Source organism: Gopherus evgoodei, chromosome 14, assembly GCF_007399415.2.
Source record: "Gopherus evgoodei ecotype Sinaloan lineage chromosome 14, rGopEvg1_v1.p, whole genome shotgun sequence".
Lineage (NCBI taxonomy): Eukaryota > Metazoa > Chordata > Testudines > Testudinidae > Gopherus > Gopherus evgoodei.
In genome coordinates, this window is record NC_044335.1 from 17,835,537 (window position 1) to 17,850,239 (window position 14,703).

Below are 14,703 nucleotides of genomic sequence, written 5' to 3' on the forward strand. Positions count from 1 at the left end.
AATTATAAGGAATTCACTATAATGGAATGGAATTCTCCTGCCAGTGACCCCCACATCCCCTACATTTAAAAAAACAGATATGAATAATAGTGGACAATTCCCTCTGTTCTTTGTAAGTTGTCACGGATAGAGAACTTCCTCATTGAAACTGCCTCAATTTAAAGTTAGCACAATTTTTCCTACATATATCATTACATTCATGTTTAAGCAAATCACTTAGGTTAACAAGACTGCATAGGCAACTTTATGCGGACAGCCAAGATGTATCTGCCTTCTCTGAAAATTTGTCAAGTGTTTTGCTTTGTTTTTTAAAAAGCGCATTACCACTATTTCTATTTGTTACCATACACCAAAAGCTTTGTTGTTCAGTAGTTTGAAAACAAGAGTGGTTTCATCTCACAAACTGGATATACCACAAAATAGTTTCACATAAGTTTTAATTACTACATTAAAAACCACTTCACCTTTTTAAAACTTTATTGATTTACCACCTGATTAAAGCATGGATTATAACAGTATCATACACAATATTTTTATGTAGAAAACTTTACATAGTTTTTATTATATAATTATTTTCTGCTATTCTCTCAAAAATGTATACATCCATTGGGCAAGGAACTCTTCTCATTAAATTACTGATATTAAATGCACTTAATATGGAGATCTTCAAGAAAAAGTAACTAGTTACTAAACTTAGGCATTTTACATACATAAAACATACATTGTGCACAGAAAGTACATGTTGTTTGAAGTAGCAGAAGTGATTGAACAAAATTTAAAGAGAGTTTAAGTGAGCTGTACCTTAGAAAGCTTGTAAATTTACTGCAGGCCAAGGACAGAATATTCCTTTTAAAACATTCATCAATATAGCACTACAATGTTAGATTTTTTAAGCTAGAAGAGTTGTACTAGAATCTTGTTGTGTCTGCATTTTAGAAGTTACAGAAATAAGTGAAATCATATAGGGAGAAAAAAAAACAAGGTTCAATATAATATTTTACTTGCACCATAACAAGCAATAGAAACACCAAGATGAGGGTAATTTTGAGGGTTTATCCTAAGCAGCACATTAACAACCCTCCCACTGTCCACCACCTTCAAAGGGTTCCAGTAAAAAAAAAAAAAAAAGTAAAATCATAAACATGCAGGTACTCCACATTAATATCATTAAATTATAAGACTACCTGTCATTTGTTGCATAACATTTAAAATACATCTGAATACAACTGTGTACTACACACAGAGGCCTAGATCCTTATCAGCATATGCTAACATGGACCCCTGTGTGGAGTCTCACTGAAGCCAGTGAGACTCCACACAGACAGTGGGAGTTTGTGACAGCAAACCCTGGTTCAGGATCAGAGCCAGAAGGTAATTACTTTTGGAGTTTTGACTGAGCACTCTTAGCTTTGTTATTATGATGTCCATGGGTTACGGCCTTTCCAAAAGGTACAGAGAAGCAAACAGCTGGTGTAAAATTAAGGGCTTCAGACATTTACTAATGCACCATTCTCTATACAATCAACTTTCAGAAACCTCTGAGACAGGAATAAGGCTGTTACAGTCTCTCCTCACCGCATATACTACATGGTAAAGCTAGAATGTTTCACATGTCATGTATGATCAAATATCAATTTTTAGCAGTTTTTAAATGGCATATAGACCAGTCAAATCCTTTCATAAGGAATCAGTCTAAGGAAATAGTCACTCAAACCTCAAGCTGTGTTAAAAGGCTCTCCGACATTGATAAAGGCTCTTAATTGCATTATCTTGAGTATCCATACATGTATAAAGACAATTTATTAAATCCACTTCTATACTATTTTATATTGAAAGAAAACCCAAAATGCCATTGTTGTGAAAGAATTTGGAGAAAAAAAATAAAAAGCCCAAAGCTCATCGTTTAGATTTTATGACAGTTGTATTGCTTACATGCTGCCTAGCAGGGATAGAAAGCATGCAACCTGAAAGGTGATGTTTTAACAGGAGACAGGACTAAAGTCATATACTGTACATTCATTAACAATGAGAGTGATGTTCAAACATGAGAAATAAAATCTAATAGTCCTATTTCTTTTCTTACTGTAGTTGATGAAACAATACAGTAGAAGGGAATAAGTGACTGCTACACTTTACACGGCCACATAAAGGACATATACAGATTTCAAATGTAGCAAGTTAGTTAAATGCAATTACTTATTTTTCAGTCTTTATTCATGGTAAAATATAGCCATATATTCTTTTCTACTGAAAGAATTTATATATTTCTTCTAGTGTATACTTAAAGTAAAAACCCATTTACTTTTCTTTGGTATTAAAATTAAAAAGACAAAATAAGGTAAGTGAAAACCTTAGAGCACTACTGGCCAAAACAAACTACATCATTATAAAGTAAGAGCACCATTCTGACTCTGAAGAAACTCACAAAAAATGAATCCCCATCGAATCCAAAGATTGGATTTTCCAATGCTATATTAAACTTTGATTGCATTAGCAGGAAAAACCTCTATTTACAAAGCAAAAGGATAAGTACTAAAGACACAAATGTTTTATTTCATTCAATTAACACTTATATAGTTCTTGTATGCAAATATGGGTAGCACAAACAGTGCTTGATAACACTTCTCCCACTTGCATCCTTAATACATTAAAGAAGGTGGTGACTTTCCTCCCACCCTTTCACATGGATCCTATACTGTCTTCAGAGTTACGGTTTTAAGTCACTTGCAAATACGGATAATCCTATGGATAGGTTCTGTTCTGTTCAACTTCAGTTAAAACTGAAACTGCATCAGAGGAATCATTGTAACAAGAACACTATGGTCTGGCCTTTCCAAAAAAAAAAAGGAAGTCACTAGGGCTAATAAAATTGCAATGTTAAATCACAAGTTTGCTTCTTGGTTGCCTCCAATAAATAGGAATGTATTGGAAGGTGTGTTATAGTGTGTGCTGAAGCTAAAAAAAAAAAATTAACTAAAGCGGTCCTGGCGGGAACTAGATTTTATTTCCCCAAGCCATACTGACAGAATTTGAAAGTTGAGGCATTAAAATAACCAACACTCAGAAATTGGCAGTAAAAACAGATATGTCCTGATATGTACTAAAGAGATTACTTCTGGCTAAACAGACATCTTTGCTATGAAATATATATTCAAAATGGAAGAGGTTGACAAACCAATATTATTTTTACTTAATCTGTTCAGTGCACACTTTAAAGAAAATCAAATAAATAACCCTATTCTTGCATTTTACCATCTCATCTAGATAATCAGGCAAAATATAAAACGCAATGAAGAATTTAAAAAGCTTTCCAATTCCTAATAACTTGAGATTTTTCTGAGTTCATTTGAGAGTATGTGTTACTATGTATTCCTGACACAACTAAACCTTCCATGAAAGCTGATCTTGGAAGGGTAAACACTGCTACTAAAGTGTTTTAAAATGGCTTACTACATAACCTGCAGGAGGAAAGCCTTTCCCCCAACTGGTGTATCTACAGCCACTGTACAACAAACTAAAAATACACACTAACTCTTCTAGTCATGTGCACACAGAAAAAAAATCCAGCATGATATTTTGGTGGCCACTAGCCATTGCAATATATTTTATTATTAACATATGTGCTAACATCACAAGCCTATACAACCATATTCAGTATTTCCAAGGGGAATAATTTCCATTGATGAATCATTTCCAGCAGATTTACGGGAATAAGCTGGAAGGTACAAGACCAAACAATTGAAGTAACTGATCTGCGGAAACAGAATTAATTGTAAGAATGACTAGCACTGAAGCAGACTTTACATCCGTGTTAACTCTGTAGGCAACAACTTAAATACAAATCACTGAACTGCTGACAGCAATATTTTTGTAGGGTGGGCAGAACAAAAATGTTTTTCCAAAAATGGCACCTCGATCCGGATGATCTGCTACTCTCTTGGGTTACAGAGAGGTACCAAATGACTTTTGTCCCTCCTCTTGAATCCATTCCTTGAATGTAGCATGACTAAAACTTTGTGAATAAGCAGCAATGGCCAGTCTTACTTGGGGCTACCATGAAGGCGAACGGGTCCCAGTTGTCCGTAACGGCTCCTGTGGTATCCAGATTTTGAACACTACACCTATACGCAGGAAGAACTTCCGTAACACAGCTCGGAGCTCAGGAATCAGGTCAAACTGCATGATTTCACAGAGGTACGGGTAATAAGTTGAAGCATGTGCTTTAAACTTTTGTGGAAAAAGAATAAAATGACTTAATACAAGACAACAAAAAAAAAGTTACTCCCATTACCTAGAATGTTACAACAGTAAAACTCAGGAGTTGGCATTGTTTTTCCCAATGAAGAGAAGAAACTGTCATCAAATGCTCATGCCACCACTAAAGCCAATTTCTGAACTCTGTAAAGCAGCAATATGATATTTCAGACAATGTGACAGTGCACTAGTTCAATGCCGGGAATTTCCTATTTTGATAACTATGCATAGTTAAGTAAAATATTTTACAGTAAGATAAAAGGTTTAGTAAGTTGACTTTATATTTATTTCTGACTATCAACACACTAATGTGGCAGCCAAAACTGGACCACTTGTAACCTTCCCTGGGTGACCTATGCTGTATTGAGTACCAATAGCCCCATATTACTTCGCCAGTTTACACTAACCTTCCTCTGCATGGTCAACATCCTAGGGGACGCAGGAAATCCAGGAGACTTACATTTATAGCTACAAATTTCCTCCACAATTGGCAAGTTAAATTATATGGAACTAATGCAACATACGAAATTTAAACCAAGTATTCTCATAACCTTACATTATTCATTTGTTTGCAAATCACCATGAATATCTATATTGGTATGTAAATAATATTTCTCCACCATATCTTTATGAATAAGTATATTTCATTGACAGTTCCCTTTGTGCACTATGGAGCACTGGCAAACTAAATTTAAAAAAATCCTACATTCAAAGAAAATTTACAAGTTAGCTACTAAAAATACTGAAAAACAAAAAGAATTCATAACACAGATTCCTTTTAGCAGTAGTGAAGATCAGAGAAAGTATATTTGAATGCAAGTACAAATGATTTCCAGGTCTATCTTACCTTTTCATCACTGATTTTAAGTGTTTTTGTTAAAAGCAACAATAGGAGATTGGTCCAGGCCTCTCTGTGGCTTTCTGAATTTACTGTTATAAAATAGGCCAGTGCTTCACTGCACACACTAAGAAAAAATTACATACATTAGTGCAGATAAAGGTACAGCAAACAAAACAAATTAAGTTTATATATGTGTCTGCCATCTATAACAGCAGTATTGTGTTTAAATGCAAGCTGCACTTTGAGCTTTTTCCCCCCCCCCGCATTTGTATATCATGTTTTTAATAGAGTTTGTTAACTTTAAACAAGTACACTGTTATGTCTCTATAGGTTTTCATTTATTGAAACTGTTACTGATAACCAATCGGCATTGAGACTTGCATTAAAACTGATGGTTCTCTACTGGCAGGATGGGAAAAGGATTTTCCCCTCAACATCCCTCCCTCCATACTGACATTTTTTAAAATACATTAAAATAGTGATCATTAAAGAGATATCAGTTTGATAACCCCATGAAGAGAAATCCTTTCCTGAGCCTCAGAAAAGGTAAAGCAGTGCAAGATTCCCCCTCCAAACCTTTTGTGGACAGAAGGGGAGTTTTTGGCCCCTTTGGAAGACTGCCAACAAGAGGCATAATCAGTGCTATTTATTGTGGTGATTTCTGCTATGTTGACTAGAAATTGATAGAGACCGCCTGTTACACACACTGATTGAAGAAAGCAACTATAAGCCAATAGGTAATGGTAACCAGACTGCTGCTAGCCTCAGCTAGATTTGAACTGGCAATCTATAAGTTCTCCCCACACAGACTCAATATGAATCCTCTGAGCCTCCAGTCAGCAGCAAGTCATCTTTGGGGTAAGGATGAAGTTGATATCTTTATTACCTCTTGTTGCCCAAAGTTCAAATTGTGATGCAACAAATGCCTGAAAAAGTTCATCAGGAATTGGGCTATATGGCACTTGGCTCACACCCTTCCATTCCCACAATGGGAAGGGCTATCTGGCCACATAGTATCCATTCTGAATGGACTGACTTCTGGTTGCCAAAGCCCCTTTATTAGAGTACCCCCTTTTCTATCCCTAATCAATTTATGAATAGCAACATGATTAATACTGCACTAGCACCCAGAAGTCCCAATCAGGATCAGGGCCCCACTGTGCTAGGTGCTGGAAAAACAGTACAAGACAGTCCCCCCCAAAGAGTCTTCTTGAAACCCAAGATTCATTAGGTAAAATACCATTCTTACTTTAGGAGTCGCTGTTGTATAGCATCCCAGGAATCTCTGCGACTTTCATCAACATACATTCGAAAGAGGATTCTCAAGCAACAAGCCAAGCTGCTGGTCTCTTGTTTTAAAAGATTGGGTTTTGATTTACCCTTGAACCCTAGAAATGAATTCCAATTTGATACATTCATACATCTTTGCATATAGTTTAGAAACAGTAAAAAGTATAATTAAAACTTCAAGATACCAGCTAGGCAGACCAACTATTGTAGTGCTGCCTAAATCATTTTAAGGGATAACTTAATTACACAGAAATGTTTAAAACTATTAATCCTGCAGGCTTTTGACATGACATCTGAGGGGAGCACTGTCAGGGTTTGTCATGGAGCCTTAGGTGGTGTGCCAAGTCACTCATCGAGAGGTTTAGATTTGTAAACTACATAGGTTTGGATTTGCCTCTAAAATCCCTGTGTATTTTATTATTCAAGCCACATATGGTCCCACAAAACTCAGTTCAGCACACACAACTCTCCTTACATATTTTCTACGGTGTTTTATTCAAAAAAGATCATACACACCCCGAACTCAGAAGCAAGAGCCTTCCAAAACTGCTTGAGCTAACTTTTTTTTTTCTTTTTTTCTTTTTAATAGCTCCCCAAGTTGGTACAGAATTACCACCAAGTAGCAGCATTGGTCAAAGATACTGCCACAAGGCCGCTCAGGTGATTAGAGATAAGCAGGAATCCCAGAAGTGCATTTGCCATGGAAAAAGGCAGAATTTGCGTTTTTACAGAGAATCTTCCATTTTTACATTTTGTGAAAAATAAAAACATATACAGTAGAACCCCATTTATCTGAGCCTCCACTATCGGCTCTCTGTATTAACCAAACTGAAGCTGACAGACCAAGCCCGACTGCCACCCAGAGCTGAAGCTCTCCAGATTATCCAAATTTTGATTATCCGATCTAACCTCAGTCCCAATTAGATCAGATAATTGGGGTTCCACTGAACCTATGTATATTGTGGTTAGGAAAACTGAAGTTCAGAGTTTCATTTTAAACATGGAAAAATGCAGCTTTTTATACCTTTGTATCAGATAAATTATTTTTTTTTTAAATCATGGAAAACTGGGATCTCTGGTGATGGAATCCAGTTTTCTTGCACGGAAGTGGTCCATTTCTCCCAGGCCAACTCCCCTATCATCAATAACAACCCCCTACTCCCACCGCCCCCAGTTATATTGACAAAACTGAATTACATAAAATCCAATGTTTCCCATCATGTTTCTATTTTATTGTAAATGAAGTAGGTCTTTTGATCAATATTTCAATTCTGTAATTAAAGGAATCAGAAAAGTGACAAGTCTAATATAGAGCAGTTAAGTAGCACTATGTGATTATAAACTTTTGCTGTATAGTACTTGGAAAAAGTCACTTTTGCTGTAGGAATATGTTGTACATTAGGGTAAATATTAAAAAACCCACAAGCAAGAAAGCTCAAAACCATTACTCAGTAACATGCTCACCAGCTCTCCATAGGACAGTTCGCTGCTCATAATTTGAGTTAAAGGCTTTTGAAAATGAATGAGATTCTTGCAAACAATCCAGTAACTTAAAAAGATGTTGTGAAGTTATGTACTTATACATTCCTTGCTCTTCTGTGTCAATGTGGATATCTGCATCCAGTGTGTCTCTCTACACAGAAAATCAAGTTATTAGTGGTGGTTAATGGAGAAGGGGACCAAAAAAGCCTCAGTTGTGTTACACGGTGAAGTACCTAAATTCAGTTGTGTTACACGGTGAAGTACCTAAATCCAGAATAATTCCATTGTCATGGAAATTTACTCAAGAGTACCAGAGCAAAGTTTGGCCCACAATATCTACACATCTGTTTCCATCAGACCCGTGGGTTTGGAGAATGTTAGGGCTGTGTTCCAGTGCTGTCCTGTGATTTAGTGCTTTCCTTCCTACTAGTGTATTTCCAAAAATATGTGATGTAATTTATTTTAGCAATTAGCATATTAGATCAAAAAAGAATACAACCTCTATTTCAAGGCACAGAGAGGTCCTGTTGAGTGATACAAAGCACATGCATATCCACAGAGGCTGATTCACTGCCTCTGCAGAGTTCTGAAGACTGTCAGACAAGTTAACTAGTCAGACATATAGTTCCACATGTTGAAGCAGATGCTGCACAACGTAAGAGTTCATCTTTTTTGCCTTAATTAGAAGTTGCATTAATAAAATTTTATTCTCTATATTTGTAAGATGTGCAACCATTACATAAGCCTCTGGACATAACACATTAATAAGAGACCTGCCAACTGTCAGGAAGCAGACAATCCCAAAATATCAGCTTCACCTCTACCGCCAAGCAATATAATACAGGAGTTAACAAACCCCTGATCCAAACCCCTAACCCAGCCCTTTACTGGAACAAGCAGGTGGGCTTTGCACAGTGCCCTCAAGATAGGGTATTTGGACCTGAAATATGGAGTTTCAGAGTTAAGGATTTGTCACTGAAGACAGCCTGCTATCAGCCTCAGAAGTTAAGCCTTGCTAAACAACAAATAACTTCTCCCCTGAACAGAGCATGCATTCTAAAAGAGATGCCCCTTTCAGAAAGTACAGTGCACACAGTCTGTTCAGAAAGGGGAAGTTGATACAGGAAGTTACATTCTATTGAACCCATTTTTAAATTATTATTACAGTCTTCATGGTTGGAAGGTCTTCCACAAACTGTAAAGCACTACAAAAAGTGCTAATTATTACTATGATAGTAAGATGCAAAGGAAAAAAAAAGATTATGACCTTCAGAATCTAAGATAAGTTACCTGGGCTGCAGCCATGTGCTCAGCATCCTCCTTCTTGCTAGTTGCTGGGTAGAATACTATGTTGTCAATGGTCTGTATCAATTCCAGCTGCACCACACATTTAATAAGGAGGCCAGCAAACAGTTTCTGGTCTAATAGAATAGAGGAATTCTGGTTTTCAGTCTAGTTTTAGATGCAACTTATGATAAAGTATGTTAAAACTAGAAGACTGAAACTCGTATTTCTACCAGCATCTCCATACCCAGTTATTTTGTGTGTTATCTTTGAAGTATAGTACCATATTGCATAGTCAAACATTTTCTCAAATTATAGTCATGGTAGAAATGGGAGAGTAGATTATGTGCTTTGGCTAGTAAGTTTTCATTAAAACATTAGGGCACCTGAAGCACAGATTTAGGAACCTCAGCAAGTTGTTGTTAATTAAATGATCTGGGTCAGTGACTAGAGGTTCTGTTGAACCTAAAGAACTTTACAGTGAAATGCATCCTTACTTGCATAAGGACCTCCTTTCCAGCTGTCATCTGTGGGATTTGAAAACTGACTCTGTCCCCTTTCCGAAGCATTTTATCAATACTGCTTAGAGACTGGCGATCTAGGTCCACATCCTAGAAGGGATAGTCGAAGATACAAGTGTGTTTACCAATGTACTTAAAATTGTCACAACTCAGTTTTCACATAACATAACTAATGTGGCTTAAGTTTTCTACTGTCAAAGTAATGAGATAGTCTTGCATTTGACTTTATGATCAGTTGGCCCTAGCATACAGTATAGTCTGTATTTAATTCCAGCTTGCATCTTTACAAACAGATTTACCACAAACTCTTCTTCTTTAGAAATACTTAAAGTCTTACCAAATGCTTTTCAGAGGAATCATCCTCCATTCCTGCTGGCCTCCATGTCAGCAAGCTTCACAGAGAAAATAAATAAATAAAATAAATAAAATATTAACATGACAGCTGGCCTCAAAACAAATTTATGTTGCACTAACTTACGCATGAGGAATGGTGGTTTTGAAGATTTCTAGCATACAATTACATGTTTGGTCCCAGACTTCAGGGCTGAATTTCTGTCCATTTAGTATCACCAGATTTTCTAGACAGTTTGTACCTGATCGAGCCAGCTGTTCATTATCTGTAAAATAATTATCCTTATTTATTAATCTCTGAGCTCTTCTAGTCAAACAATGAATTAAATATCTACTGTGCTTGACAGTCATATGCATGTTGATATTATGATGCAATTGGTATTTGTACCGAATCTCCAATAGCTCAAAGCCTGCTTAGAGTGTAACCATTATTTGTGTGACTGTAAGCACCAAGATCAGGACCCTAGTGTACAAAGACTAAGAATCCCTATTGTGAGGAACCTGCAAGCTAAATAGACAAATGGTAAGAGGAGAGAGGCACAGAGAAACAAAGCATCTTGCCAAGGTCACACAGCAGGCCAGTGACAGAGTTGGGAATAGAGATTAGATCTCCTGATGCCTAGTCTAGTGCCTGAGAGGCCCCAAGTCATTTTCCCATGAAATAATAACTAGGCACCATGGAGGATTTATAGACAGTTGCATTCAATTCACAAGCCCCCCTTTCCCTCCCAGTCTTCCCTAAACACTCTGTGCTGTCTGCATAAAATTCACAATATAAAATTCCAACAAAAAGATATGGCAGCTGATCCCTTATGTCTCCTGTTCAAGTAAGTATTCTAACTTTTAGAATGCTGTCTATATAGATATAGAGACAATTTTTGAAGTGTGAACGTAATGCGCGATTAAATGTTATTCATGCAGCAAACAAAAAAATGCTTTTTGCCAAATAAAGAAGGGATAATGGCAAAACGTAATTCATATTGAACCAAAAGAAGTTAAAGATCTTTCGTAAGTAGCAGCACGTTGGCAAAAATTGCAGACAGAAAAGTCACTAATGGATTAAACAGCATGAAAAACATTCTTGCGTCAGTTTTACATACAGCAATAGTGGTTTATTTTCCTTGCTTTGATTACCTCGAGGAAAAAAAAAGTTAAAGCATGAATTCCTGACGTAGATTTAAAAACAATGTGTATATGTATGTAAATAAGCTACCTTGTTTTACACACCAGTGTAACTGTGCAAATATGTCAGGAAGAAGGATCTCATTTAAAGCTTCATAAAATTGCGTGAATACATCACAGATTGCATAAGTGCAATGGTTACATGTCGTTGTCATCCATTCAGATTTCTGCAAGACAATGACAGGCCTTTATTTTTGTTATGGTAAGAGCTGAATGGAAAGAATGGGTTCCCATCTTATGGTGCTACATGGTATAGGATTGGATATACAAAAAGAGGAATGTAGTTTGGATAAAATTGAATCATCTTGTAAGTACCTCGAGTCAGGGGTGATTAGAAACTAGCTACCATTTGGGCTGTTGTCAGAGGTGTTGTCAGATGCTAACCGGTGTGGTGCTCTGCTCTCTCTCTGTTGGTATCACTTGGCTGCGTGCGTGAGCTCACCCTGTGTGCTGCCCCAGCTCTGCAGATGGCTGATACAGCAGACCCGACGAGAACCCCCAATGACCACAGACTCTAGTAAGGTGCAAAGTCACGTCTGCTAGGTTTATTGCGCTCGGACACAATGGCAGTTCCCTATAGGTTTCTTAGCCTAATTCAGGGCATACTACGAGAAAGTGCCTCTTGGCAATGGACTCAGCTCAGTCAGTGGCGGGACTTTCCACTGCCCCTCGGCTGGACCAAGACATCGCCCCAGGGATACATTCTTATACACAGGTACAAACAAGTTACACATCACTCCTGACGTATTGAGGTACAACCCCTCTACGTAGTAAAGTGCCGCCTCTCACCTTGTACATGTTGGTTCGATCAAAACAACTCTATCCATCATATTACCCTTTTGCCCCCTGTCATTGGGATGGGTCGGGCCTGTTCTTTCTTATCTGTGGAATGTTCCAGTATAAGGTGTTCTGGTACCGTGTTTATACTTCGGTATGCTAGGTGAATATATGTTTATGCAATATCTGCCCTTCCTTGCCAGCAGCTGTGAACTGAGCCGGCCTTCAGCTCACAGCTTGACTTCGCTTTCTAGCTAAGTCTTGACATTACTTCAGGCCTCAGGCCTCATACTAGGCCTTTATCAGGGCCTTCACTTACTACATGGGCATGGGGACACACACAATACCACTGTCCAGGCTGAACTAGTTGTTTTTTTTTTTTGTTTAAAAAAAAAAAAAAAAAGGTGCCAGGCATCAATTTACCAGGGCTAAGAATCTCGCTCCTCCCAAGAACAGTAGGATTTCACTAAGTGGAAGTTTGGGGGGTTTATTTCACAATGTATGGAAACCTCTTATTTTGTCACAACAACAAGATCCTTCAGAAGGCTTTCGTTACCTCCGTTTGTTGTTCAGGAAGCTTCATATTGTCAAATATCCGAAACACAATCCTAAACAGATCTTGCCACCAGTGTTTTTCAAAGGTATGGCCATAGCTCTTCATTATTTCAAACATCACTGTTAGGCCTCTACAATAAGGAAACAGGAATACAAAAAAAAGATGCTAAAACGGTTGCCTCTGATCAGAGTTTCAATAACTGAACGCAGCTAAAAAGCAAAGAACCTCATTACCTTGTCCGAACATCTAATTTGCATCGATTAATAATGCAGGAAAGTTCAAATAAAATAGGGAACCATCCTCTGACCCAGACCCTGTCTCCAGGAGCAACATTCATGTCATCACTTGTATATTCTCGCAACACCTGAAAGCCATTTAGAGAAAGGTTACCACCTATTAAGTCACATCTAAAAGACTTCAGAATTAAACTAAAAATTGCATCTTCTAAATGGAATTTACCTACTCAAAATTTAAGTAAGTAGTGAGAGGTCAAATAAGATATTTGAGTAACCCTTTCCTACTTTTATTTGTTTCTCCAAGTATCTCCATTAACACTTCTAAATAAAAGATTCATCTAGTTCTATTCCTACTCTAGGTTTAAAAAATATTTGGCTCTTTTTGTACATTGGAGACAAGATTTCAGATCAACCTCTTAACTGCACTCACATTTACACATAATTGCTCATCTAAATAGATGTGTGCACGCAGTTCTGTGTAAGTCAATGCTGTGCTTGTGCATGCAAGAACTGATGAACCTGCAAATCTTGCAAGATTAACTAACAATGTTAATTAGGTAACTTCAGCCTACGTTCTTTTAAACAGATTACTGTAATATTACATATTTATACAATAGGGATTTGGTGTTAAGCTCTAACAGGATAGGAACTGACATGCAATATGAAAGTTAGATTGCAAGAGTCCTTATTTAGAGTTAAGAGTTACAATTTTTATTTAACAAAGGCTGCAACAGCCATTTTATCCAGCTATTTTCCACACCTGATTGAAACAAGGTGCGCTCCATTTTCTAAAGAGGATGGTTGACTAGCGTAAGTGTGTGTTCTGCTAATGCTAAACAGGTGTCTAATTTGGGAAAACATTTTAGCATGATATTCACTAAGAACCTAAAGTCTAGTGTTAAGAGCAGAGTCTTAGCTACAGGAGTAATCACAGTTAAAAACTAAAAATTATAACAAGAACAGAAATACCTGTGGTCTTTCTGAAACATATTTAGCACAATAACGGATAAGTCGGATGCTTCCATACTGGTGTCCGGAAATGCTGCATTACAGGCAAATTCAGATAAACATTTTTACAGCATCCTGGAATGAATCTATTGCTGCTGGAAAATGCTGCTGAAAAATATTGGCTGGGGAAAACAAAAGGAAAGAGAAATGTCTTAAACATACTAATATTGTATCAGACTTTTTGAGTCAGAGCCTCCCTGATGTAAACTGGCATACCTTCACTGAGCCATGAAGCTATACCAATTGTATCAGCTGAGGATCTAGTATTGGATTTTATCAATATTAAACACTGAACAGTATTACAGAATCACACACACCACAATTTCTTAGTATATACTAACAGGTAATAGTATTAATATTAAAAATCCATTCTATGATAATGATCATTACTATTTCATAGCCTCATTAAAATGGTTCAAGTCTTTTTTTTTTTTAAAGCCACAGATACGCTTGTTAAGCTCTTTAGATGTTATTGTTAAATTTCAAATCATCTTCTATCTGTATGCAAGATGCACAACCCTCTCTTGTTAGGTCAAATAACCCAGAGAGTCCTCAGAGGTTCTGTAGTAAGAGAAACTGACTAGTGTTCAAAAACTGAATGGCCAGTCAGCATGAAATCAGATCTGTCTGGAAATTTTGTACCTAGTAGTTGTAACCAAGGTAAGATCACTATAACTGATGTTGTAGGGGGAAAAAGAAGGAAAAAAAAAAAAAGGAGAGGAAAGTTATTCTGTTATTTATAAGCATAATGCTATTAATACGACGAGCAGTTAGGCCCTGGTCTACCCTACACATAAGGCAGCTTATGTCTATCTAACTATGTCAGCTTTGCTCCCAGCGATTTAAGTCCTCTACTACACCGACATAACTACTCCACCTCCACGAGGGGTACAGGGCTTATGTCAGTGTAGTTAGGACCAT

General features: G+C 37.1%; 1 protein-coding gene across 1 annotated transcript in view; it reads right to left on the reverse strand.

The window, feature by feature from the left end:
• Nucleotides 1-459: 459 nt before the first annotated feature.
• Nucleotides 460-14,703, reverse strand: part of LOC115634938 (brefeldin A-inhibited guanine nucleotide-exchange protein 2-like) — a 56,434-nt gene continuing 42,190 nt past the window's right edge. Inside the window, 15 exon segments of the mRNA XM_030532998.1 lie at nucleotides 460-4,227; nucleotides 5,102-5,219; nucleotides 6,345-6,483; nucleotides 7,850-8,018; nucleotides 9,158-9,288; nucleotides 9,649-9,723; nucleotides 9,726-9,762; nucleotides 10,010-10,064; nucleotides 10,151-10,289; nucleotides 11,237-11,372; nucleotides 12,539-12,668; nucleotides 12,772-12,902; nucleotides 13,744-13,793; nucleotides 13,796-13,847; nucleotides 13,849-13,904. Coding sequence (XP_030388858.1) covers nucleotides 4,051-4,227; nucleotides 5,102-5,219; nucleotides 6,345-6,483; nucleotides 7,850-8,018; nucleotides 9,158-9,288; nucleotides 9,649-9,723; nucleotides 9,726-9,762; nucleotides 10,010-10,064; nucleotides 10,151-10,289; nucleotides 11,237-11,372; nucleotides 12,539-12,668; nucleotides 12,772-12,902; nucleotides 13,744-13,793; nucleotides 13,796-13,847; nucleotides 13,849-13,904 — 1,595 coding nt within the window. The 3' untranslated portion in view covers nucleotides 460-4,050.